At 37.3% G+C, this 25,746-nt stretch overlaps 1 protein-coding gene across 8 annotated transcripts in view; it reads left to right on the forward strand.

The window, feature by feature from the left end:
* Positions 1-25,746, forward strand: part of Dmd (dystrophin) — a 1,920,150-nt gene that overhangs the window by 1,844,875 nt on the left and 49,529 nt on the right. For 5 of the 8 annotated variants that reach the window (XM_036174407.1, XM_036174408.1, XM_036174406.1 and 2 more), the window contains 7 exons: positions 9,035-9,201; positions 11,694-11,805; positions 13,620-13,756; positions 14,442-14,480; positions 19,324-19,389; positions 20,412-20,477; positions 23,242-23,400. In XM_036174407.1, the coding sequence (XP_036030300.1) occupies positions 9,035-9,201; positions 11,694-11,805; positions 13,620-13,756; positions 14,442-14,480; positions 19,324-19,389; positions 20,412-20,477; positions 23,242-23,400 (746 nt within the window). The remainder of the gene's footprint in view (positions 1-9,034; positions 9,202-11,693; positions 11,806-13,619; positions 13,757-14,441; positions 14,481-19,323; positions 19,390-20,411; positions 20,478-23,241; positions 23,401-25,746) is intronic. The other 3 variants (XM_036174405.1, XM_036174410.1, XM_036174412.1) reach the window with 1 other exon arrangement.

A 25,746-nucleotide genomic window follows, 5' to 3' on the forward strand; every position in this document is an offset into this window, starting at 1 on the left:
TTCTTTCCCTTTCTCCCTCTGTTTTCATGGCTATTTAATCCCATTTCCCTTATGCAGTTCTCAGGTCTTTCAAACCCCTTCATTATTGTTGTACCTTTATGTCAAGTCTCCTCTATATTCTGGGTTAGTTGTAGCCACCAGAATTAGAATCTGTTTTGTTTTGTTTTGAATTTAATATGCTATTAATTCATTGAGGGTTTCATACAATGTATTCTGACCATATTCACCCCTTCTCCTAATTCCCACATCCATCCAACATCTCTCTACCAGCTTTCAACTTACTGTACCTTTTTTGGAGCTCTAACTGACCTTGAACTAATTGCATAGGACAGGTTGGCCTCTGCCTCCCAATTGCTGGAGTTAAAGGCATGCATAGCCACATCCAGCCTCTTAAAGAAAAATAACCTGCCAGGTCCATTTTGTATTCCCTTTAAATGATGGGCCATCTATTGGAGCATGGTCTACCTGTTAGAAGTCAAACCCTTAAAGAGAACTGGAAAATATTTTTTCATACAACATATTCTGATCATAGTTCCCTTCCTTCATCTTCTCCGGACCCTCCCAACCCACCAACTCTACTTTCTTTCTCTCTCCCTCTAGCAAACAAACATGAAATAAAAAACCGAGAATAATATAGAACAAACAAAAAGCACAAGAGAAATACATACACACCTATATACAGAGAGAGAGAGAGAGAGAGAGAGAGAGAGAGAGAGAGAGAAAACCTATAAAGACACAGAATCAGAAACCCAATTATATAAGTAAAAGAACAGTAGGATAAAGAATGCCCAAGCAAAGCAATATGAGACAAAAAATGTACAAAAATACTATTGAGTTTGATTCATACTGGCCATCTACTGCTGGGCATGGTGCCTATCCTAAAATGTGGTTTGCATACTCAGTGAGACTTCATTGGATATAATTGATTTTTCCTTTGCAAGCACTTGACAATTGAAGATAGCTTTTGATTGGGGGTGGGGGCTTGTGTCCACTTACCATATCAGAGCTAGAACCCCATCTGGCTTAGACCTTTGCAGGCCCTGTGCATGATGCCACAGTCTCTGTGAGTTCATATGTATGCCAGTCGTGTTAATGTTTAGAAGACACTGTTTCTTTGATGTCTTCCATCCCCATTGGCTCTTGTTATCTATTCACTTTCTACAAAGTTAACTGAGCCCAGAGGGGAGAACTTTGATGGAGATATCTCTTTTGTTCCAAGGTCTCTCACTCTCTGCACATTGTACAGTTGTGGGTGTCTGTATTGGTTCTTATTTACCACAGGATGAAGCTTCTATGATAACGGCTAAACAAGATACTGATCTATGAGTATGGCAGAGTGTCATTAAGCGTCATTTTATTGCTACATTCCTTTAGCAGAAGAGTAGTGTTTGGTTTTCCCCTAGATCCACGGCGTATATAGTCTCAGGTTCTTGGTCACTCAGGCATGGGTTTCATTTCATGGCCTGGGCCTTAAATCCAATCAGATTATGGCTGGTTACTTCACAAGCTTTGTGCCACTATTGTACTCATACATCTTGGCTGTAGGTCGCCATTGTAGACCTAAGGGTTTGTAGCTGGGTTTACCTTTCTTCCCTGGTAATGTGCACATTCTTCTAATACCACAAACATTATTCAGTAGGGAAAAAGGCCCTAGTAGATACCAGCTTGACTTTTGTGGAGGTGTTGTCTTAAGCAATAGGGCCTTACCATCAGTTTGATAAGAGCAACCAATGGCCTTGGAAAAAGCCTAAGTTGTTTGGGGGTATCTGTGGATCCCTTTGACCAGCAATTTTGTTAACTATGTATTCTATTTTCCCATCTTTTAAAGATCCTCCCCTATTCTCTATTCCCTTACTCTATACCAAACCTCTATGGTTATACAGATTGAACTCTTAAAAGCTAACATCCATACATAAGAGATTATGTACAATACTTGTCTTTTTGGATGTGGGTAATCTCACTCTGGATCATTTTTTTTTCTAACCTCATCCATTTACCTGTGAATTTCATAATTTTATTTTTTAATAGCTGAATAATATCCCATTGTGTCAATGTTCCAGTTTTATTATCCATTCATCTGTTGATGGACATCTAGATTGTTTCCATTTTCTAGCTTTCAGGAGTAGAGCAGCAATGACATAGATGAGCAAGGATGTAGTCTTTTCAGTATATGCTCAAGAGTCGGATCTTGAGGTAGATCTATTCTCAGCTTCCTGAGGGGCCACCATACTGACTTCCATAGTAGAAGTACCAGTGTTCAAGAACTCATTAGTTATGGGTGGAGACTAGAAGCTCCTCCCCTTCTGTAGACACTGGTTTTTTTGTTTTTGTTTTTTTTTTTGTGAAGGGCTTAAACTGTGTGAAAGTAATGACATCATTTCCTCTTATTTGACCTTCAATACTATTAGTCTCTGTTCTCTACGATTAATTACACTTTACAGGCATGATGTTTCCTTCCTTTATGCATTTATTTCTGTTTGCTCCCTTTTGGGGGGGTATATGATGTATGCTTACATGTATGGGCAGGTGCAATTACTCCTTTACATGCATGGGCCACAAGAGGACGTGGGATATCCTGTTCCATTACTCTGTGCCATATTACACTGAGCTAGGGTCTCTGAAGCAGGAGATAAGCTTGTGACCCTCAAGCCTCAGTGATTTTCTTGTCTCTACATCCTTATAGCATCAGAGTTATAGGCATGTGTGGCTGGGGATTTGACCTCTAATTTTCATGCATATGCAGCAAACTCTCCTATTCACTGAACCATAGCGCCAGCCCCAATTTATTTATTTGTTTATTTATTTATTCATTCATTCTTTGTAGTCCTGGAGATGGAACCCAGGGCTTCATACATGGTAAGCATGTGCCCTACCACTGAGCCCTTGACCCTTTCTGTATTTCCTTATGGCTATTCTTATTGCTGACTCAACTTGTTTTCTTGTTCTTTTTTTTGGCATAAATAGATATTTTACATTATTATTTATACTTTGTATTGAGTGTGAAGTCTTACCCTGTGACATATCTCTTAATGCATCATTGGTCTATCCTCTTAACATAAGTCAGATTAAATATATAGATTCTGATTAAGCATCAGTAAATTCATACCATAAATAGTAATGAATTAGTAATGCTTTTCAATTTACTGCTTTTCTATAATGGTTTGTCTCCTGGCTAGTAAGAGTTATTTTGCTAAAGTTAGTTTCTAGACCAGTGGAGCAAGAGATTGTTATAGGACATATTGTAGTGGAGTACTTGGCAGTTCTTTTGACAAAGTCTCTCATTATGTCTTTGTGTGATGGAGGAATGTGTGCAGCAGAGACTAGATGATATTACTGGGAAGAGTTCAACAACCAGAGACGACAGAATCGCAGACTGTGTTAAACTTGTAGGCTTTTGCAGTATGTCTTAATGTTTGCCCTTGGTCTATTCAAGGCTTTCAGCAATGATCTTCCTTCCTTCCTTCCTTCCTTCCTTCCTTCCTTCCTTCCTCCCTCCCTCCCTCTCTCCCTCCCTTCCTCCTTCCCGCTCTCTCTCTCTCTCTCTCTCTCTCTCTCTCTCTCTCTCCCTCTCCCTCTCCCTCTCCCTCTCCCTCTCCCTCTCCCTCTCCCTCTCCCTCTCCCTCTCCCTCTCTCTCTCCTTTTTTTCTTTTGTGACATGGTCTCTCTACATAGCCCTAGTTGTCCTGGAAATCACTATGTAGACTCTGGCCTTGAACTCACAGAGCTCTACCTGCCTCTGCCTCCCAAGTGCTGGGATTAAAGCCATGCACCACCGTCTTGGCATCACCAGTAACTTTTCAATGTGAAGAGAGAGCACATATTTTGAGATGTGAAAAGACCTAAGTTGGGAATAGCTAATTCATTGTTGTCAGGATTCTTAAACCAATGAGATATTTACAATGGACTGAAACCAACAGGAAATTTCTTGACAGATATGAAAGGAAAGAAATCCCAATAAGACAAGTACAGAGTGAAAGAACTATGGATAACAAAAGAGAACAGCATTCCCCACAATGCTCAGCTGAGCATTAATGCATTGTGGTACTCACACACCTTGTAAACTAGGTGTGAATAAAGTTCTTGAGGTCACAGAATTTTATAAATAGGGAAAATTTGAGGTCAAACAAAGTTTAACTTGGTTTTTCACTGATGACCTTCATTTTTAATATATTAAAATATTAAGTTTTAAAGTATTAAGTGTTTTCAGAGGTGGGTATATGGCACAGTTACATTGATTAATCCTTAATTAATTTAACCTTGTTTTCATAAAACATTTCACTGTATTGGAAAGCACTCGCCCAGAGACTTAAGTTGAGCAAAAATTGTAGTTTAGGTCAAATAAAAATGATCCATTACCCTGTACAGAACAAGGGAGGTATCATTCCCAGGAGAACATATTTGGAAAACTGTTTATTGAAGAATATTGGCAAACTAAGACATGCCACATGAAGAAATAAAAGGAACAGGGATGAAGAGGAAGGGCCAAATACAGAAGTTCTGATAAATATGGAAAGGACTGTGTAGAGGTAGCATGTATGAAGTCCTGGGTTCTGTCTAAGCCTCCAGTCAGTTGAATGATACTGAGAATGATAACCTCTGCAAACATGCTTCTGGCTATGGTGGCAAATACTGACATAGATCCCTTTCAGTTTGGTGGCTCACATAATCTTAAAATAGCCAGGTGAAGCAGGTAATGTTAAAAATTTTCATTTCATAACAGAGGAAGATGAAGGCATAAAATGAAATATATTTTCCCAAGAAAATACCACTGCATGGCCAGTGAGTAGCAAAGTTGAGGTTTGGATTCTAGGACCGTGAATATAGAGCTTTTCTGTCCTTTGCTTGCTTGCTGTGATTTCAGCTCAGCATGATGAAACATTTTTTGACTGGGGTCCATTACACAGATGTTCAAGGTCACCCTTTAAGAATGTTTGCTTTCTCACTGGGTGGTACTTAGACAATGACTGTAGGAACACACTGGCACTGGTTAAGAGAGCTTGGACTCTGAATAACAGCTCCGTGGTGGTGCCAGGTCAAAAGAATGAACTGATTTGCGTGATCTCTCTCATCTTTACATTCAATGATTCCTCTCAAAAGTAATTCCACAGTTTGTGTGTGATGATGCTTACACAGAGAAAAGAGATTGGCAGATATTCTTGATTAGTGGTTTGAATTGATACCATTTTGTAGCAAGGAAATCCAAAGTTTAACAGCTCATTATTTTGGTGTTAAATTTGTCATTAGGAGTAAGAACGAACTAGGGTACTGCTGGATAAATGAGGTCTCATTCCAAATCTAGTTGCCTTTCTGTCTATGATGTGGCTAGATCATTTATTAGCAAACTAGGTGCCAAAAGGGGCTGAATGAGATGAAACTTCACTTATTGGTTGTATTCTACTAATGATCCCATGTCATAAATTCATTTTAAATGGACTTTAAGACCCTCACTTGTAGTAGGAATCTTAACAGGTCTTATTAATAAGAACAAACCTGAGGCCAGTTATTGGGGTGAATGCTGGAAGATCAGAGAGACAGAACAAGCCACAGCTACCTCACCTCGCCAGTTCCTCAGCTGGTCTTGTTTCCTCAGACTGGAAGCTTCTGAGTCTTCATCCAGATGGGTCTCAGCTAAACTGTGCTGCTCCAAAGCCTGAATACTTAACCAGCCAAATGCTTAACTAGCCAAATACTTCTAGTTTCTGGTCTTCACACCTTACATATCTTTCTAATCTTTCTACTTTCTGCCGTCACTCCCTGGGATTAAAGGCTGGATTTCTGGGATTAAAGGCATGTGTCACCTGTCTGGCTGTTTCAAATGTGGCCTTGAACTCAGAGATCCAGAGTTATTTCTGTCTCTGGAATGCTAGGATTAAAGGCGTGTACTACCACTGCCTATTCTCATGTTTAATATTGTGGCTGTCCTGTTCTCTGACCCCAGGTAAGTTTATTAGCCTGCACAATATTTTTGGGAACACAATACCACACTCACTTTTTTTGGCAAACCAAATGAAAAATCATCTGTGGAAAAGGTGATTTTTATTCATGGTCAAAGTATGTCCAGAAAGTATGTATAGACTGTTATGTATGGAAAAAAATCTTAGGTTGCTAAGCATATAAAAAAAATCAAAGTAAGTGAAAATTAAGCAGATTATTTTTTCAAAAATATAAACAAAACATAATAAGACAAAAACAAAAACTATCACATTGAAGTTGGACAAGACAAATCAATAGAAAGAAAAGAGCCCAAGAGAAGGCACAAAAATCAGAATGCACGCTCAGGAGTCCCATGAAAACACACTACCTGGAAGTCATATGCAGAGGACCTGGTGCAGACCTCTGCTGGTCAAAAGCATGCTGCTTCAGTCAGGCAGATTATTTTTTAAATGATGTTTGTGCTGTTAGAAAAGTAAAAGTCAGGGCTGGAAGAGATGGCTCAGAGGTTAAGAGCACCATCTGCTCTTCCAGAGGTCCTGAGTTCAATTCCCAACAACCACATGGTGGCTCACAACCATCTGTAATGAGATCTGGCGCTCTCTTCTATATACATACTAATAATTAATAAATAAATCTTAAAAAAAGTAAAAGACAGCAATGAAAACATCTTCTGGGAACTACATATCATTAGGGTCTGCAGATCACCCCACAAAAGATCACCACTCACATATGCAAAAAGCAAGAGCATTTATTACTCAGGAGAAAAATTCCTGCATGCTTGGATCAGCCACACAACGAAATGATGAGGGGTCTGACAGAAGTTTGCAGGCTCCTTTTATACACTGATAGGGGAATTCCAGGGACAGTTAGATCATCTCTTGCAAGCACAATTGGCTAAGCAAGCAACAGTTACTTACATTAGTTTAAACTTGTTTGGCTGTGGTGTCTTTGGACATGTCAGGGCATACCCAGAGATGTATCAAAAAGAAAGAGAAGGGGTTGGACCGCAGGATCTGCCCTTTTCTGATTGGAAGACCTGGCAACCTGCAGGGCTTGGGAGCAGAGCTGGGAGGAGGCCATGGTCTGGACCTCACCAGTGAATGGCAAAATGACAAACGGAAGTGTGGAGCTGGGGACTGTGCCAAAAGCCAGGTCCAAGGCAAGCTGGAACAATGGGCCAGGATTGGGCCCATGGCTAGGCACTATCTCCAAGCTGCTTTCTTGCTGCTGTTCACGCTGCCAGGCACCATCTCACATATAAGCTTTGTAACTGACTTTAAAACTGACTAGATAGAATATCTAGATATTAAGAAATAGGATGAATGAACAATATTAAGTTTATAGTTCAGTAGTACTGACCTAACATTTTCAAGGTATTAGCTCTCATTTGCAGTACTGCAAAGAATTCACAATAGTTAATTTTTTTTTTAATTTACATTTTAAGACTTTAGGGCCTGATGATGCTGTTCTTGCTGAGTAACTGGGTTCAGTTCCCAGCACTCATATGGTGGCTCACAACTGTTTGTAAATCCAGTTCCAGGACAAACAACTCCTCTTCTGAGAGGCTTCTACATGCATGAAGTACATATGCATACACACAGGCATACAGACATACACATGTAATAGACAAGTATAATTTTTAAAAAATTAAAACTTTATAGCAAACTGGATGCAGCTGAAGAAGTAGATGGGTATTCATCCAGATAATAGGGCAGAAGAAATGATTAGGCATGGATGTTTACAAATAAAGGATTATAAAAGGGAGATGCTAGAGAATACCTGATTAGTACAATGGAGATTATGGAAGTCTAACACTTAGGTAATAACATAACTGTAAGGAAAATAGAGAAAGAATGCAGAAGAGGTTATTTGTTGAAATCATGACTGAGAAGATTCTAGAGCTGATTCTAAGCCACATTTTCAGAAACCCACTGAATCCTAAGCAATATAAATAAAGCCATGGAGGCAAGTCAAGCCTGGAGAAGGACAGTGGCTTTCATAGGAATGCAGTCTTCTCAGTAGTAGTAACACAGAAATGGAGACAAAAATGGAATAACATTTCAGTATGCTAAAACAAAATGAGGACAAACATTCCTCAAAGCACTTCATATAAACTAAATACTGCTATCAAGAGTGTCACTTAAAAGGTAGATGTTTGGAGACAGAATCTAGGAAACCCATGACCAGCAGACATCTTCTAAAAGAAAATTATAAAGAATATACTTCAGACAGAACTGATTCCAGTCAGATGACTGATATCAAGGAAACAATAAAGCAGAAAAAATGCCAATGTGTGTGTCAATCTAGCTAATGAAATAGAAATTACAATCATGTAGGGTTAAAAACATACTGTATGATTAAAATGCATGACTACAATAACACCAATCAGCCAATGGGTAAATATGTTTTGAATGTTCTAAGATGATTGTACTGTCTGAAATGAATCATGTGTATGAAATTGGGACTTTGAGAAAGAGAAATAGAGAAGCAATGGGGCACTATGATAGAATCCAGAGGCCAGGATGGCTGAGGACTGGAATAAGCTTTGCCATCACTTAGCAACGTAGACTTTGAAAAGCTACTACTCTGCTAGCATAATGTGTGTCTGTTTTCCTAACTGTAATTGTGAGACTTTGGAACTAGATGAAAATTTAGTCTTTCACTGGGAGTCAATGAAAAGGAATTCTTGCAGAAGGAAAAAAGAATCAATAGTCCTTGAGGTATTTACCCCTTTCTTCTAAATTTTAATCAGAAAACACTTGGCATTTACCTCCAGCTGACTTTTACATATCTGTTCAAAAAATTAGATGTAAATCGAGTCTTATTCAGCTGTGTATTTTTGCTTTACCTTTTAACTGATTTCTTGGTTTTGTTTTGCTATCATTCGGTAGCTAGACTGGATAGTTGGCTCTGGTAGATGATAAGGGGACCCTAGCAGGGGGAAATAAAGCTATGAGTAGAGGACCTTCGTGAGAAACTGTGGTTCTTGCTATTCTTTCTTTCTTTTTTATTTATTACCTAGACAAACTAATACCTTCTTACCCTCTCAGCATCTCTTCTGAATTGTTGCCCTACTTCCCTCTCCTTTCTCTTTTCCCAGGCCAATAATAAACCTGAGATTGAAGCAGCCCTCTTCCTCGACTGGATGCGCCTGGAACCCCAGTCTATGGTGTGGCTGCCCGTTTTGCACAGAGTGGCTGCGGCAGAAACTGCCAAGCACCAGGCCAAGTGTAACATCTGCAAGGAGTGTCCAATCATTGGATTCAGGTATTAGGTTCCAACAACATAACCATATCATCCCTCACGTTTTCGTGACTTGGTCTTTTGTCTCCCATAGCAGTTGCTGTTAGTTTCTTCCTTTCCAAAGTGGGAGAGAAAGTGATGGAGCTAACACATCCATCCCTGCTGTCATTCCCTGGTTGCAGGGTTATTTTGGTGGACCTGAATCATTAGGCAGGTGTCTCTTTCGACCTTCACTCCTCAGCTCTTCACAAAAGGAGGACACTTGGCTGGATTCTTTCCTACAAGTTCCACAGAGAGGCTGGGTGTGCCATGTGGGCCAACTTAGGCAGCTCTTAAGATAATAAGTCTCTAAAACCTAGATACACTGTCACCACTGCCTCTGTCATGGCTGTGGCTGGTAGAGACCTTGTTTGGAAATACAAAGACAGGTAGAGGAAGGAGGTTCTGGGCTGCCCTGTGCATGTGATTCTACATCGGAGTTCCTATGAGCTGAGTAACCAGCCACTCTCCTTTCTTTTTGTTGACTGTAAGGAAGCATACATCTAAATTTAGACCTTAGTGTTGCCAAATTATTTATTACATGTACAGTGTTCTTCCTGCATGTACACCTGCATGACAGAAGAGGGTGCCAGATCTCATTACAGATGGTAGTGAGCTGGGTACCTGACTCCACAGCCATATTTGTTTGTCAAGGGCATCCAGATGAACTGTGCCTCCTCCTTCCTGGAACTAAAACATTCTTACCCTTGTTTTCTTTGTTCATGGCCTTTTCTGTTTATAGAAATTCTCCAAGAATCAGTTATAAAATGAAGAGTTGATTCTATTCTGGGAAGACACATCCTGGTAGCTCCGTTTTTTTTCTCACTTGGCAGTACTTCTTCTTACCCCTTAAGTAACAGGAATTATTCCAGGCATCCTAGAACTTTCTTCTTTTTCTTTGAATCTGATTCTCTTCTTTTCATAGTGTCCTGTTGAAATGCTAAGGGAAAAAAAGGTATGTAAGCAAATGAGATTCACAAAGCAGCTAAAAACAAAACATTCCTTTTAAATGTAAAGGTGAGAGGGATAGGAAATAGCACACTATTATTTTGGTATTCTTAAAAATGACATGGAAAACAATCGAATCATTTGGAGAAGTAGGAGATTTTTAAATGAACTAACCCAATAATAATCCCAAGTCCTAATTCTGAAATGATGCACTTACACATCTGGGTTGATATGAGCCTTTCCAAGCAAAAATAAGCAACAGGATTATACACTAGCAATGTTGCTTATGCCCCTTCCGAATTCATTTAGCAGCCAAAGGAAATACTCATTTCTAGTTGTGTTTAAATGTGTTTTATGACTTTATTTCCTTTTTTAAATTTTAGTGTACTTTCCCTCATGTATTTCATGCAGCTTAAAAAAAAAAAAAAAAAAAAGCTTTAGAGGTTTCTAAAGCCTGGTTCGACAGTTTTTAGAAAATATACGTTTTCTTTCTTCCTGGTTTTGGGCAGATGAGAATGATACTATAGGGGAGCTGCAGGGGACTGCATTCTAGTTCTTATCTTCCTGAGCCAGCTTCCCGAGCCAGTGGGATTTGTATACAACAGAGGAACATTTTATAAAGTAATATATATATATATATATATCGTCCTTTGGAGGACCTAAGAGAGGGCTTTTTTTAACCTTCAATTCTTTTGCCTTTATCAAATTAGATTATTTTAAGAATCAGCACTTCTCTTTCTTCCTTATCTCCTCTGAAATGATGGTTGAGTTCTAAAAGTAAAAAAAAAAATGCTAGCTTTTCTTCCCACTTTCCCATATGTGACATCAGGAATATATTTATTTGAATTGGCTGAGACTCTTATCTGAGAAGGACTGCAGGAAAATGTACCAACCAGTGCTTAGAAATTAGAAAATCTTTCATTTAATCCGATGTTGTTGTTGGCTTTTTTTGGTGTCATTTTTGGGTAATATGGTGAGGAATTTCTGGAGAGAATTGTCCAATTGACATGAAGATGAATCATGCCAGCCAATTACAGAGTATATAATTAAAGGAAGAATTGCTATACTGGGAGTTCTTATTTAGATTTCTTATGAGTAACTTTATTTTTATAATTTTATGATGATAATTATATCAGAAAAATCTTGTGCCTGTGGTGAATAGGTATCATCAGTATGTCAATCGTTCACTTAGTTCTTTCAAAGTTGAGTATTTGGTCTTTAAAAGACTAGGCGTTTTCCTATACTTTTCTATTTAATCGGAAAGAATTCCAATGTAGTTTAAATGAGAGTTGAATTTTTCCTTCTTTCTTCCATATGTTTATGAGATAATCTTTCTGCCAAAATGTTTTGATACTGTCGGAAAGTCACCGAAGGATTCTGGCGGCAAAAGTGATTTGCTGACTCTGCAGAACTAATAAGAGCACTGCTTTCTGTTTTACAAATGACAGTGTGGTGGAGGGTTTCCTAGAGTGTTCTTTGGGATATGAGCTGAAAGAAGTACATGAGTGTTTGTGTCTGTTCTCTATCAGGTACAGAAGTCTAAAACACTTTAATTATGACATCTGCCAAAGCTGCTTTTTTTCTGGTCGAGTGGCAAAGGGCCATAAAATGCACTACCCCATGGTAGAATACTGCACTCCGGTAAGTTACTGTCCTCTCGACATGAGTTCATTTGCCTGAGATGAATTCTAGAGTTGGATATTGCCAGTCATGTTTAATTCTGAGTTTTGTTTTTTGTTTTTGTTTGTTTTGTTTTGAAGTTGTTTTGATGTGTATTAGGCAGGTCCTAATACACATCAGACATGATTCCTCCTCAAAAAATATCTCTGAAGGAATGCATTTCTCCTTTTAGCATGGTTGTAAGGAGGATTTTTCACATTTCTTTTGTACAACATTAGCAATTATATAGGGAAGACTCATGGCCGTGGGACATGTTGCACATGGAGAAGAGTGGTATGTGTATTCCACAAAATGCATACCATACCACCTCCTGTCACTGTTATTTACCTTTGGCTTTGTGACATACTAAAAACTGACACTTGAAAAATATGTTTCATATGACAATATTTAATAACTCATCTACATGTTAAGTAAGTACTTACCTCTTAAATAGCTTTTTGTGCAATATATATTTATATTTTTATTTTTATTTCATTATTAGTATTTTGTGGTGGTTTTTTCTTTGTTTTTGTTTGTTTTTCAAGTCAGGGTTTCTGTGTGTGGCCCTGGCTGTCCTGGAACTTACTTGGTAGACTAGGCTGACCTCGAACTCAGAGATCTGACTGCTTCTGCCTCAAAGTGCTGGTATTAAAGGCATGCACCACCATCACCCAGCAGGTATTGTTATTTTTATTCCCCTTTGACAGATGAGGACTCTGTCATCCTGAGGTTAAAATGTTTGCCCAAGGTTCTATGTGTAAGAAGTGGAGAAACTTCTAATATGTCTGAGGAAAACATTCACTAGCTATTAGGCCTTGAGAAAACCCTAGTGAGATGGCAAGACCATAAGCTCAGTGATTATACGGAGACAAGAAACTCTACATGAATGCACCAGTGAGTTTATCAGGAATGCATACTCTCAAGGTCCCAGCCTGGCTTTTATAGATCAAAATTTGTGTTTTAACAAGATTTACAGGAACTCTACTCTCCTTTAGGGCATGGATTGTATCTATCACCAAGTGATCCAAGTATTTAACTGTTTTCCTCACTATTATTCCCCTTACTGAGGTAATCAGTGTTGGAGGGTGCATCAAGCTATGAATTGTCTGATACTCAATTTATGAACTCTGATATCAATGTCAACTAAGTCGTTTAAAAGTACTGAAACATATAGTAAAATCTGAAGTTTGCCTTACGTCTTCTATAAACAATCATTCATCAAATAGGTAGATACCCTGAATTTATTGTCCTTAATTTTTACTTATTTTTGTCTGTTTATATGTGTTTGGGGTGTGTGTGTGTGTGTGTGTGTGTGTGTGTGTGTGTGTGTGTGTGAAGGCCAGAAGTTAAAGATTGGTATCTTTATCTTTCTCTACCCTGTTGTATGAGACATGATCTTTAACAGAACCCAGAAGTCACAGATTGATGACATTGACCGGTACATTAGATCTAGAGATCTACCTGTCTCTGATTTCCCCAGTGCTACGGTTACAATGGATACCTCCCTGCCTGGCTTTTATGTGGCTACTGGGAATCCAAACTCATGCTTATGTGGCAAGCGTTTTGTCAGCTGCCCTATCTCCTCAGCCTTTAAAGTCCCTCTTTTTCCATTGATACATGTTTTTTAGATGTAGGTAACTCATCCAAGTTAGTAAAGTTTGATTCTATGGCCTTGGCTCATACTTCCCATATCCGCTCAGGTTCCAAACCAAGTGCCATGAAGGTGAAGATCAGGTGTCCATTTGTTTTTAAATGGCACTCTCCTCAAGCTTCTCTCATTATGATTTTGCTTTTAGACTACATCTGGAGAAGATGTCCGTGACTTCGCCAAGGTACTAAAAAACAAATTTCGAACCAAAAGGTATTTTGCGAAGCATCCCCGAATGGGCTACCTGCCAGTGCAGACTGTTTTAGAGGGGGACAACATGGAAACGTGAGTAGTATTGGAAGCACAGCAGACTTTCATTTGATACATATATTTGAACTTCTCCCAGCCAAAGACCCTCTGTCACTCCCAAATGCAAACAGTCTCTTAAGTTTCTCTCTCATTGGATTTACTTTAGCTGAAAAATAAAATAAAATAAGCATGCTGATGTTCAATTACATTTTCCCTTCACAATTATCTTTTCCAAAAGTCAAAGGAAAAAAAAAAGTACTGTAGTTCAAATTATCTTATAAGACTTTTAAGAGATTTGGGACTGTTTACAGATGAGTGATGACAATATTTCATTTTGAGTTTCTTCCCTCACAAATCAGTGGACATGTGTCTTTTTGTATCTAATTGTGTGATCATATCTAGTCACTCTTTTCCACTTGAGAGAAATATCCAGTCACAGGAAATGTTTTCACAGTAAGTAGAAACGAGTCTACTGGTCAACTGGATTATGTCTTTGCCTCCTTTAGACTTATTCCTTATATTTTTCCTGTACTTTGATGGCAATCACAAATGCTGTTTGTTTTGCTTTTCATTCTCTTTTCGTTCTTCTTTGGCTGTTGCTTTCCATGATTCACACATAATTTGGTTGGATTTTCTTTGTTTCTTTTGACCTCTCAATAATTTCTGTTGCGGCTGAATTTGCCTGTGTCTCTTTTCACCACCTCATTTTTTTGTTTTGCAGTCCCGTTACTCTGATCAACTTCTGGCCAGTAGATTCTGTGTGAGTACTTTTGCTAAGGGTACTGCTACCACCAACATTTACTTGCTTGATTTCTCTGTATGTTTGTTTATTTATTTTGCTCTGTTTTGTTTAAAGACATTTTAATTTCCTGTTTGTTTGTTTTGTTTATTTTTCACTAAGGCCTTGAGCGTGCTGCCTATCACAGCTTACAGAGACTCTGGGTAGGGCTGCAGGTCTCTGCTGAAGCTCTAGCCAGTAGAAATCCTGGTCTGAGTTCTAATAAAAATGAAAAGAATTCTGCAAGTTTTAGCTGTCTTCCTGGAAGACAAATTTATATTTTAGACATTCCTTTAAATATTGGCAAGAAAGAGCCTCCTATTTGGATAATAGCATTTGAAAGCCATATTTCTCGAGAAATAATACATGGAGACCTTCCGAAAGGTGATACTGGGTTCCTTGGAAGCAGTTACCACTGGACTGGTGAAAAATCAGCAGGATGGATTTTAGAGTATGACACTGAGTTTGGTTGACTAATTTCAGTGAAGTGTGTGGATGTTTTTTAAAAGTAGGTTATGCCATGCTGTTTGACAAATTTTCACAAATGCAGGATTCTGACTTTTGAGCTAAACTCATTTTTATCTCCTCTCTAAAATACCCAGTTCATAAACAGTTATGCCTTTAAGCAAGGAGGGAATACACTATAAGTCTACTATCACTACTGGTGTTTATTAATACTTCCAATATTAGATAATAATGCACAAAGGATTTCTTTAAGTTTATATTGTTAGCGAACTATTTTGGAGCTAGGTATTGTAGTAAGCACAAATAGTCCTAGCTATTTATGAGGCTGAAGTAGGATAACGGCTTGAGTGAGCCCAGGAGCTTGAGTACCACAGTGAGACCTCGTTCAACAATAAAATCTATGAAATCTTTTAGAGAACTTTGATGTGTACACTAGCAAAAGAGTATGCCTACATGAAAGTTATGTGGTGTTTTCTTAATAGTTTTGGTGTTTTACAGTATGCTTTATCAGATTATTTAAAGTTTGATAGCACTATCCTGTAACAAAGGGAAAATAACTAATTTGAAGGAGTGGCTTATGTAAGAATTTAATTTATTTGGTTTTTGTATTATCTCACCATCTAATTTAACTGAATCTAAATATTTTTCAAAAGATATAGAGACAAATATAAAGTATTAATTGAGATATATTTTATGTCTTTATTAGCCAAAGGAAGCAGAAGACTTTTCTTTTTTAGTCCCACATTATTGCGCCATTTCATTTTGAGATATTATACTAAAAAATAGTGCATTGTCTTTTTCCTAATTCTTAAATAATCCGAAAAGTTACTAGATTAATTTGTTTTTTGATTGGTGGTAATTATTTTCCCCAACCTGAGTATTTTCTTTATAGAACTTAGAAACCTTCATAACTATGCAATCTTGAGACTTGATCTACTGAAGTCCTGAGATTGCCAAGTAGATAGATTTACTCTGTTAGAGGAAGTTTAACCAGGGAAGAAGCCTGAAAAATTAAGATTAAGAAGAAATTTATTTAATGCTTGACTATAAGTAACAGAAAACAGTTCCTTGAAAGGAATGGAAAAACTACAGTATAAGTTAATGAGAAATTGTCACAGTTGGGTTCAAGTAACTTCTTTTATTTATTTATTTTTTATTAAGAAAAATTTTTTAACTCATTTTACATGCCAATCAAAGATCCCACTCTTCCCTCCTCCTGCCCCTCCAGCCTCTCCATCCCACCTCCCCCCATTCCCTTCTACAAGAAGGTAGGGAGGTACATTTAGTAGAGGCAGGTCCAAGCCCCTCCTCCTGCCTCAAGGCTGTGCGAGGTGTCCCGTCAGAGGCAATGAGCTCCAAAAAGCCTGCTCATGCACTAGGGATGGATCCTGATCCTACTGCCAGGGGGCCCCTTAAGCAGAGCAAGCTACATAACTGTCTCACTATGTAGAGGGCCAAGTCCAGTCCCATGCAGGCTGCACACCTGTTGATCTAAATTTCATGGGTTCCTACTAGTTTGGTATGGTTCTCTGTAGGATTCCCCATCATGATTTTGATGCCCTTGCTCGTAGAATCCCTCTCCCTTTTAAATGGAGGATGTTTGTCTTTCTTAAGCCGTGAAGCACTTTAAAAATCAATGACGTTATTTATTAAAATATCTTTTGTAGCAACTAAAGCATACTCTTTGGTTGCCTTTTTGTGAAAAGTTGGCTAGGTTATTCAAAAAGAGTGGGAAGTTCTAATTTGGAGGAAGAAAACAAACCGAGCATGCTAGTCTGTACTTTCTTTAATACTGTAATTTTATTACTTTTTACTCACACTTTTCTAATAACATAGAAAAATCTATTGTAAAGCTGTCCTATTCAAGCAGAAGAATTAGGTACTAACATGTTTTGTTTTGTAAAAATATATTTGATAACAACATCTTATGACAATATTGGTATTTAATCTATTTAATGTGAAACACAGACTTGGAAAGCTTCCAGAGATACAGATCTTTTGGATTTTCTTAGACAAAACCATTGTCTCCTTGTATCTGTCATAGTGTTTTAAACTTAATCCAGCATAGACCTTTCATTTTGTATATCCACAAGTGAGGCAGTCTAACAACGTTCTTGGAGCTCCTCTGCTTTGGAATCTAAGGAATGAGAACTTACTCACAGAATTTTTACATGCATTTGTAAGATGGTATTGGCCAAACAGATTCTTAGGATTAATGGGAAATGGTCCTAGTCGGTGTATTCCTCTGTATTTACAAAGCAGGAAGCAGGAGCCATTTTATCTTCCTTTGAAAGTGTTTTTTGGAGGCTTTATACTTAAGTCTTATTTTTGCAGTAATTTTTACTAATTCTTGGTTTTGAAATTATTCTACTCTGACCAGCACTTTCTTTTGGCCTGTTTTCTGGTTTAGCAAGTGCCTCTTGTACTTGTTCAGATTACTGACTATTACAAGTTCGTGTACTTATGTGTGATGCACTAGGTGCTGTGTGCATTAATAGAAAAAATAATGTGAAATTTCTGGAGGCTAAGAATTACAGCTCCATATAAAACTTTTGTGTAAGATTACATTAGTGCTTTGGATTTACATGCCCACTTCTGGTGAAGTTTGGAACATCTTGTGTTTGCTTTCTTTTTTCTGTACACTACCACTGTAGCAACTATTATAATGGAAAATACTACTAATATATTTTCCACAATGGTAGGCTTTAGCTGATAATATATACATAAATTGAAGGACTGATCTATTTCAGAAAATAATACTTACAAGCCAAACAATCCAAGCCTTAAATTGTCTTTATTTGCAGTGAAGGTTTCAAAACAAAGCTTTATAGCTTTCTAGTAATAAACTATTCCAAAATTCCATAAAAATAGCAGATTAAATCTCCAAAAATACAGTGATGCTTCACATGGAAAGTTTGGAAATGCCTAATAAGTTGTATACTTGTCTCCTTTGTGTTCACATGAAAATGTAAACATATTTTACACTTGACCTAAACAAAACTGGTCTCATATTTTACATTTGACCTCCACAATGTGATAAAAATTTTATCTCTCAAGGAAGGCATCCAGTGGACTGATGTTTGTTTAAGTGTGTTATAATTATCTTACCACAGTGTTTCTTGTTAAAAATAGAAATTTCCAGCACATTTTCTATGCAAACCTAGCAGTAGATATAAACTCATCTTCATATATATGTATATATATGTGTGTGTGTGTGTGTGTGTATATATATATATATATATATATATATGTATATATATATATGTATATATGTGTGTATACACACACACACACACACACACACACACACACACACACACACACACACACAAAGAAAGTCAAACATTTTTCTCTTCATGTTCAGACCAAGTCTTTGAATGCTGTTTGGCCTCACTGAGTATGGTACTGCTGGGTTTCGGGTTCATGCCTTTCTTTACCTAAGTCCTTTCTGTGTGAGGAGAGAAATGGGAGAGACCTTCTTATCCTACTCCAAAAAGACAAAAAGCACAAGTCCAAACTGGTTTGGGGAACAATTTTTTTTGGTAAGGTTAACCCAAAAGATATAAAAATTTTCAATGAATAGATCAGATATGAAGCATGAAAAAAGTTAACCCTACCAAAATCCTAGCCTGTCTACTGAGAAAGGTGTGTTTTGATTTTTCCTACAGAGTTTCATGCTCACTCTTTCCTCTTGTTTGCCTGTCTGGATTTGTGAGCACACTAGCCTCAGTAAGAGTTATGGTATATACCATGACATCTTACTGAATTAGATATTCTTTTTAAAAAGGCTTATATGATCTTGTGTCACTATTTTTTTCCTGTAACATACTAGCATAATACTATTGTTAAGTTGGTAGATAGATTCCTTCTGTAGCTATTTCAGTACATAGAATTTTAAGTAGTAGAATGGAGTAGCTTCCTTATTGATTGTAAATATACTAAGGAAGTATGGTTTCCATTCAACCCAAAGATGCTAATCAATGTCATAGATGTGTGTAAGCTGTTTCCAGTTTTAAACCACATAGTACTAAGACAACCTCAGAACTCTAGTATATGAAAATGTATAAGCTAAAAGGGTGTAATGCTATGTAGATTTCCCCCTATACCCTTTTTTCAATTAAAGTATTCTAGAGAGTTTTTCTTTTATCTTTATGGCTTTTAAGGAAAAGCAGAAATCATCTCTCAAATCTCAACTTAAAATACTTGATGCTGTCATATATACAGGAGCACCTACATGTGCATTAGCCATAGGCTTGGAATAAAGTCATTCTAGGCCATGTATATAACCTGAGTGTGTGGTGGGGTCTATTTCTCCATTAATGGATGGTATCTATGACTAATCACATTTTCTGCCTTATAGGCCTGCCTCGTCCCCCCAGCTTTCACACGATGATACTCATTCACGCATTGAACATTATGCTAGCAGGTATGAGACTAGATGAATGCCAGGAAAATATTGGTTGAAATAACTAACCAAGGAAAGCTAACCTATAATAACTGGGAACAAATATTTTCTTTCTTCCTCAATCGTTTCTGATTTCTACTAATCACCTTGCCCTCTAACGTGCATGCCATTCTACTGCATGTAGGTTCTGGATACCAGCAGCAGCATGGGTCCAGAGCACTCTTCTTTAACCCCAGCCTTTCAACGTTTCTGGTAGCTTTGTTGTGTTTTATATTCTGAATACATTTTCTAAATTGGCTTAGAAGTCCTCTAACCTCCTTAAAACACTCCTAGACTCGATATTAATCTGTGGAGAAATGATACTGTGTTACCACAACAATGTGAAAGCACTGGCCTTTTATTTGTGTTTCATTTACTTGGTGTACTTTAAGAAGATAACAAATTTCCTAACTCTTGGACCTTTCTGTACCACCTTCTTTGTATATGAGATAACTTTTATTCCTAAACAATGAACTACTAATTATATCTGGTGCTTGTTAAATAAGGCTATTCAACTTTTTCTGGTTGTCAAAGGCTTTATTATTAAATTGGTAACAGAACACATAGAACACTTAATGTGAATCCACCCTTTATCAGCATCCTGACTACTGGACATGCTCATCCGTTGTAGCAAGCATTAACTAGCTATGTACGTCTATCATCAGCAAAAGGCACTAATTGTCTTAAAAGACAAGGGGTAGTGTAAGGTACTCTTAGGGAAGATTTTCTTCTGAAAACAAAGACTGGTTCTCAGTGAAAGGAAGATTGATCCCAAACAAAACAGCTACAAAACACACCTTCCCATAGTTTTTACATTAAAAGTGCAAAGCTACTAACTAGCTGCTTCAACTGGTTAAGACAACACACACACATCCTTTAATTTGAAGGATTCCTTTCTCCTCTTGCCATGAGTTATTCTTTAGTTTTCAGGAATGTTCGCATAGGTCTTGAATAGATTCTGAGAAGTCACATAACTTTTAATGAGCTTTTACGTTTTTTATCAGGCTAGCAGAAATGGAAAACAGCAATGGATCTTATCTAAATGATAGCATCTCTCCTAATGAGAGCATGTAAGTATCCCATCTCTTTTTACAAAATGTTCCTGACAATTAAATTGCTTTGAGGGATTCAAAGGTAGGATAGTACAGGATATAGGAATTAGCATCATATTCATTTGATCTTTCAAAGAGTCATTCATTGACTTTTTTCTTTAGTTCTTAAAACCTGGCACAGAATGAGCTCATACAAATACAAGCATTAATCCAAAATAGCAAAAAAAAAAATACATTACTTACATTTATTTAATGTCATATGCTTACAAATTGCTGATTCTAAACACTTATATCAAAGCTAATCTTTGACCACACTGGAATAAGAAGATGACATTTGAGAGTAATAACCAAGTAGGATTTCCTCCACTCATGGGAAGTGAAAATGTGATCTTGATCTAGAATTGCTATGCCCATATACTAAGTTAGGTTGGCATTTTTCTTCATTGGATTGTTGTGGTTTAGTATGATATAGTAAAGCAGTCTTCTGAAGTGTTCCCAGATGAGGGAAGACAAATGCAGGTCTCAGTTTGTCAGTGGAGTGATAAGCCAGCTTGGTCAAACTTTAAGGAGATGTAATCTTGTTACAAATAGCCAAGAACCCACTTGGCTCCAAAACAGAGGCATCATCAACAGTTTAGAGTAGTGCGCATAGTACAGAACACAAAGGAATATTACAATGGTCCAAGTAGATGTTGGTTAGATAAGTGAAGATATGGAGGAAATAGAGGACCCACCAACTGAACAAATAACATGGAGAGAAAAAAAATTGTCAAAGTGCAGTGATCCTTTTAATTTGTTAAGACATGACAAGGTAATTGTTTAACATCTTATCTCAGAGAAAAAGCAAATGGAAGTATGATAAATTTATCCTATGTAGTTTGTATGGGAACCCAGTGTCTTGTTCAGATGAGAAAGGGACCTTCATAAGGATTAAGACAAGGGAAATTGTATGAAAGTGAGATTTCCATATAATTATTGAATTCCATATTATCTAGTACATAGAGGAGACCATTGTAATAAGAGAGAAGTCAACACCCAGTTGTTTACTTCAAACAGGTATCCTTTTTCCCAATTAAAACTATGATGCCATTATGAGATCTTCCAACAGGAAAGTGAGTAGCTAAAGAACCAACTCAGTATAAAGGCTTGAATGATTTGCTTCTTTGGCTTCCTCTTTTTTATATTAGAGATGCTCTAACACTTTCACAGTAATTTAGATTGTAACCATATGACAGTCTCTGGCAGTCATGGAACTGCCAAAGGAATAGGAAGAAAGCTTAACTACAATTATAGGTCACAGTTAAATGTGGCAAATCCTAGCAATAAAATTTCAGAGTTTGAGGAGAGTAATAATAATTTAGCTATGTGATAAAGCCGTGACTGTTTTATTTTACAACAAAATTCAGCTTTAGCTCATTCTGAGGACATGCAATCCATTTTCACTCTGTTGTTTAGCAAAATATGTTATTTAGGAACAGTTTTGATGGATCAGCTGATTTTATTTAAATGTTTCTTTTTAATGACAATAATACTCATAATATTCATTATTATCATTATTTTGTGACGATAAGGATTGATCTCAGGGCTTTATGCATGCTAGGCAAGTAGTCACCCACTGTGATGTATCCCAACGCTCCAATAATTAGTTAATTGATAACATCTTCATCACTAATCTGGTTTCATGGACCAAAAATGGAAGCCATGAAAACATTTTCCTAAGGACCTGATAATTTAAAACTGAGAACTAGGTGCATATGTCATATTAGGCATGAAGACCCATGACTTTAATCCTAGCACTCAGGAATCTGAGACCGAAGGGTTGCAAGTTTAAGGCCAGCCTGGGCTGTACAGAAATTCCCTCTTGAAAAATGAAATTAAGTGGCTATGCAAAAGGAAGTATACACACATCATCTTAATGATATGTAACCAGAAACAAAGAGCTTTAGTGTCTCATCAAGAAGAAAATGAAGTTCCTCGAATTTAGAGGTAAAATGGAGTTTTCAAAAACTAGAGCACTTCATTCTTAAAGTAATTTCTCCTGACTGTTATTAGAAAGTTCCTTCTTTCCAGGAGACTGCAACTTCCTCTCAGAATATGCCATCCCCCTGCTCCACAAGAAAAATAATGCTTAAGATTTAGTCTGAGGAATGAGTGGTTCTTATTCTCTTTTAATCAGTCACCTTAATGCCTCCACCCCCTCAATTTTTGTGTTTATATCTAAACAGTAATTAAAAAAAACATTTATCCACAGGTTAATTATTGTTATCATCCTACCTCTGAGACCTAGAAGTTAAAATTAGCTGGCTAAAGCAGCGCTTTCTGGTTTGGGCCTTCCACTGAAGATATTATTTCCTATTTTAAGAACTGTGTTTCCCTCCTCCCCTTCCAATCAGTATCAGTAGCATGGCTAATGAACAGATTATCTTGACAGGCTTAGAAGCAAAAGCATTTAATAGCCATTGTTATTTTTTAATATTAGTTAATAACAGTCTAAAGTGATAATATAGACTCCCAGTATTTCCATAATTCTACCTTTCATTTATCTGTGTAAATAGGCCAGTAAGTTTCAGGTGGATTTTTGAAAAAGAAACATTTTAAACTATCCATCCGTAGATTGGTAGAGCACAACCTCGATAATACCTAAATGTCTTCAGAATAGGGGAGTGAAAGGTCTAACTAATTGTTGAGAATTGTTTCTATTTTCAAATACACACCTGAGTCCCTGGCCCCAAAACAAAATAAGGGGGGTGGAAAAACCAAAACCTTTGATTTTATTTTCCAGAGATGATGAACATTTGTTAATCCAGCATTACTGCCAAAGTTTGAACCAGGACTCCCCCCTGAGCCAGCCTCGTAGTCCTGCCCAGATCTTGATTTCCTTAGAGAGTGAGGAAAGAGGGGAGCTAGAGAGAATCCTAGCAGATCTTGAGGAAGAAAACAGGTGAGTTTTCTTTGTAGCTTTGTCATTGGTAAGCAGAGTGCATACGCTTGCCCACAGAGAAAAGCGCCAGGAATCTTCACTTAGCCATTCAATGTCTGACTGTTTGCTAAAATAATCTGTTTAGCTCCTTTTGCAGATTTACACCTTTTTGTCTGAAAGAAGAAAATGAGTGCCATAGAGCATGATTAATAACTCCTAATCTAGGTGGGAAGGGATTAATGCTAATGGGGGCATTGGGTTTGTTGCATGTGTTCCATAGGTTTTGACATATTTGTATTTGAGCATAGAATTTAATTTAAAAAGCAACTAATTTAATTTATGGTTATATAAATTTTATGTGTGCTTGGTCATATTACCATAAACATTTAAGGAAGTAGGTTCATTGGCTTTGTCATATTTGGGAACAGTATTTCCTCTTATTTTTCATCATCAAGTGCAGAAGTTATTACTTTTGTTCAGCTTCATAGCAGATTAGGTAGACAATTCCAGTTGTTAGTCATTACCTGTAAAAAAAAAAAATGCAATTGTTGAAAAAGAGAAAAAGGAAAAGCTAAAAAAAATTCACCATGACTAGAGCAGATAAATTGTAAGAATCTGGAGTATTGTGTGGTGTCAGGATAATACAAATCATTGGCCTCTCCCTTTTCTTTTACATTTACTATGTCACAGATACCTTGGTTAAGGGAACCTTTTCTCATAATCACCTGTAATCCACAGTGTGGCCTTCTATAGACAAGTCCTGAAAAGCCAGACTGCTCAAATTTGTAGCACTTAAGTACTTTCATCTCTTTTGGCTAGCCCAAGGCAGCAAGACCTCTTAATCTAGACAACACACAGTGAGAACCCATGCCCTGAGCAAGTAAAAGCAGACTGCCATTCATCTAGTCCCTTCTGCTGCTACTACTAGCCTTTCAGCTCTTAATACCCCTGACCCCTGGCCATAGCTCTTTATCAAGTTAGCTTCGCTTGAGTTCCTTGCCCATTTCCCCAATAAATCCTCTGCACTGACTAGTTGTGTATCTTTCCAGAACCAAGACCTATCATGGCATTCTTACTTGATTGGATTTCTGTATCTCAGCAGGGCATTCAAACCCTCCACTCTTTTCTCTTAACTTGCTTTTGTCAACTTTGCCTTCTTCTGTACTGAACATGTTGTAGCCAGTGTCTTTATTTTGTTTTCCTCTACTTTCTGGGTCACGTTCAAGGTTGCTCTCAGCCTATATCACTTTAGTTTTTGCCCAGAGAACTCTTTGACAGTTTGCCCCTTTATTCATCACCATCTGTACCTCCTTCAAATGAGTTCCGGCTATTCCGTGATCAACATCTTGTTCCTACAGTAGTACCTACCTCAAAGATACTATTTCACTACTCAGGAAGTGTTTTGTGAAACACTACATATATATGATATAAACATAATAATATAGCATGGAGATTATGTGACCACCAGTAAAGACGTGATATTATACATTTGTGGAGATATTAATGGGACAGATTAATGATAGCTTTGTTTTCTTAGCTGTATTTGTAAAAGTAGGAATGAAAACAAAGATACCTCTTCTATTTTATTGGGAACAGTCACTAATAATAATTAGTAAATAATAACTTGTAGTCATTCATACTAAATCTTTATCAAAGTCAAAAGGGAAGAAAAGATTGGGACTTTCTCTATAAATACAATTTGATATTGCTGAACTGTAATTACATTTTCTAGTATATGATCATTACCATTATTTAATACATCTTTTAGCTCATTAGTCAGGATCCATATCTTGTTGGTGGATTGCACATGCTTTCTCTATGCCATGGTAACTAGGTCAATGAGTGTTGGGGAAGATTACTGATTACACTCATTTATATATCATTTTATCATTTTCAGAGCACTGTTTCTGGTACTGGGGACTAAATCCATGACCTCCTGCATGCTAAGAACCCACTCTACCACTGAGAAACACTACCAGCTCCTCATTTTGAAAACACTTTAATATATTTTAGAGCATTTAATCTTGCTTAAAGCTGTACAAAGAAGTACCCATCTCCTTCTTTAGATGAGAAAGCACAGGCTGAGAGAGGTTCAAATAGCTTGCCCCAGATTTCACAGCCAGCCAGTGGTAGACATAAATTCATACCAGGGTTATTTTTTCATACTCAAAATAGCCAACTCTACCTTGGTTTAGAGAATAAGAGTCATTCTATGTAAATGTCATTTATATAGAAATAGGGTTTATTCCCTAGAAATATGCCTTACCTTGAGAGAGTTTGCAAAGAACAAATGTCCTTGAATGAACTAGTTCAACCACTTTACCCTGAAATATATCCAGGGTTGTCACTGAAAATGGGATAGTTTGT

The sequence above is a fragment of the Onychomys torridus genome, chromosome X, assembly GCF_903995425.1.
Source record: "Onychomys torridus chromosome X, mOncTor1.1, whole genome shotgun sequence".
NCBI lineage: Eukaryota > Metazoa > Chordata > Mammalia > Rodentia > Cricetidae > Onychomys > Onychomys torridus.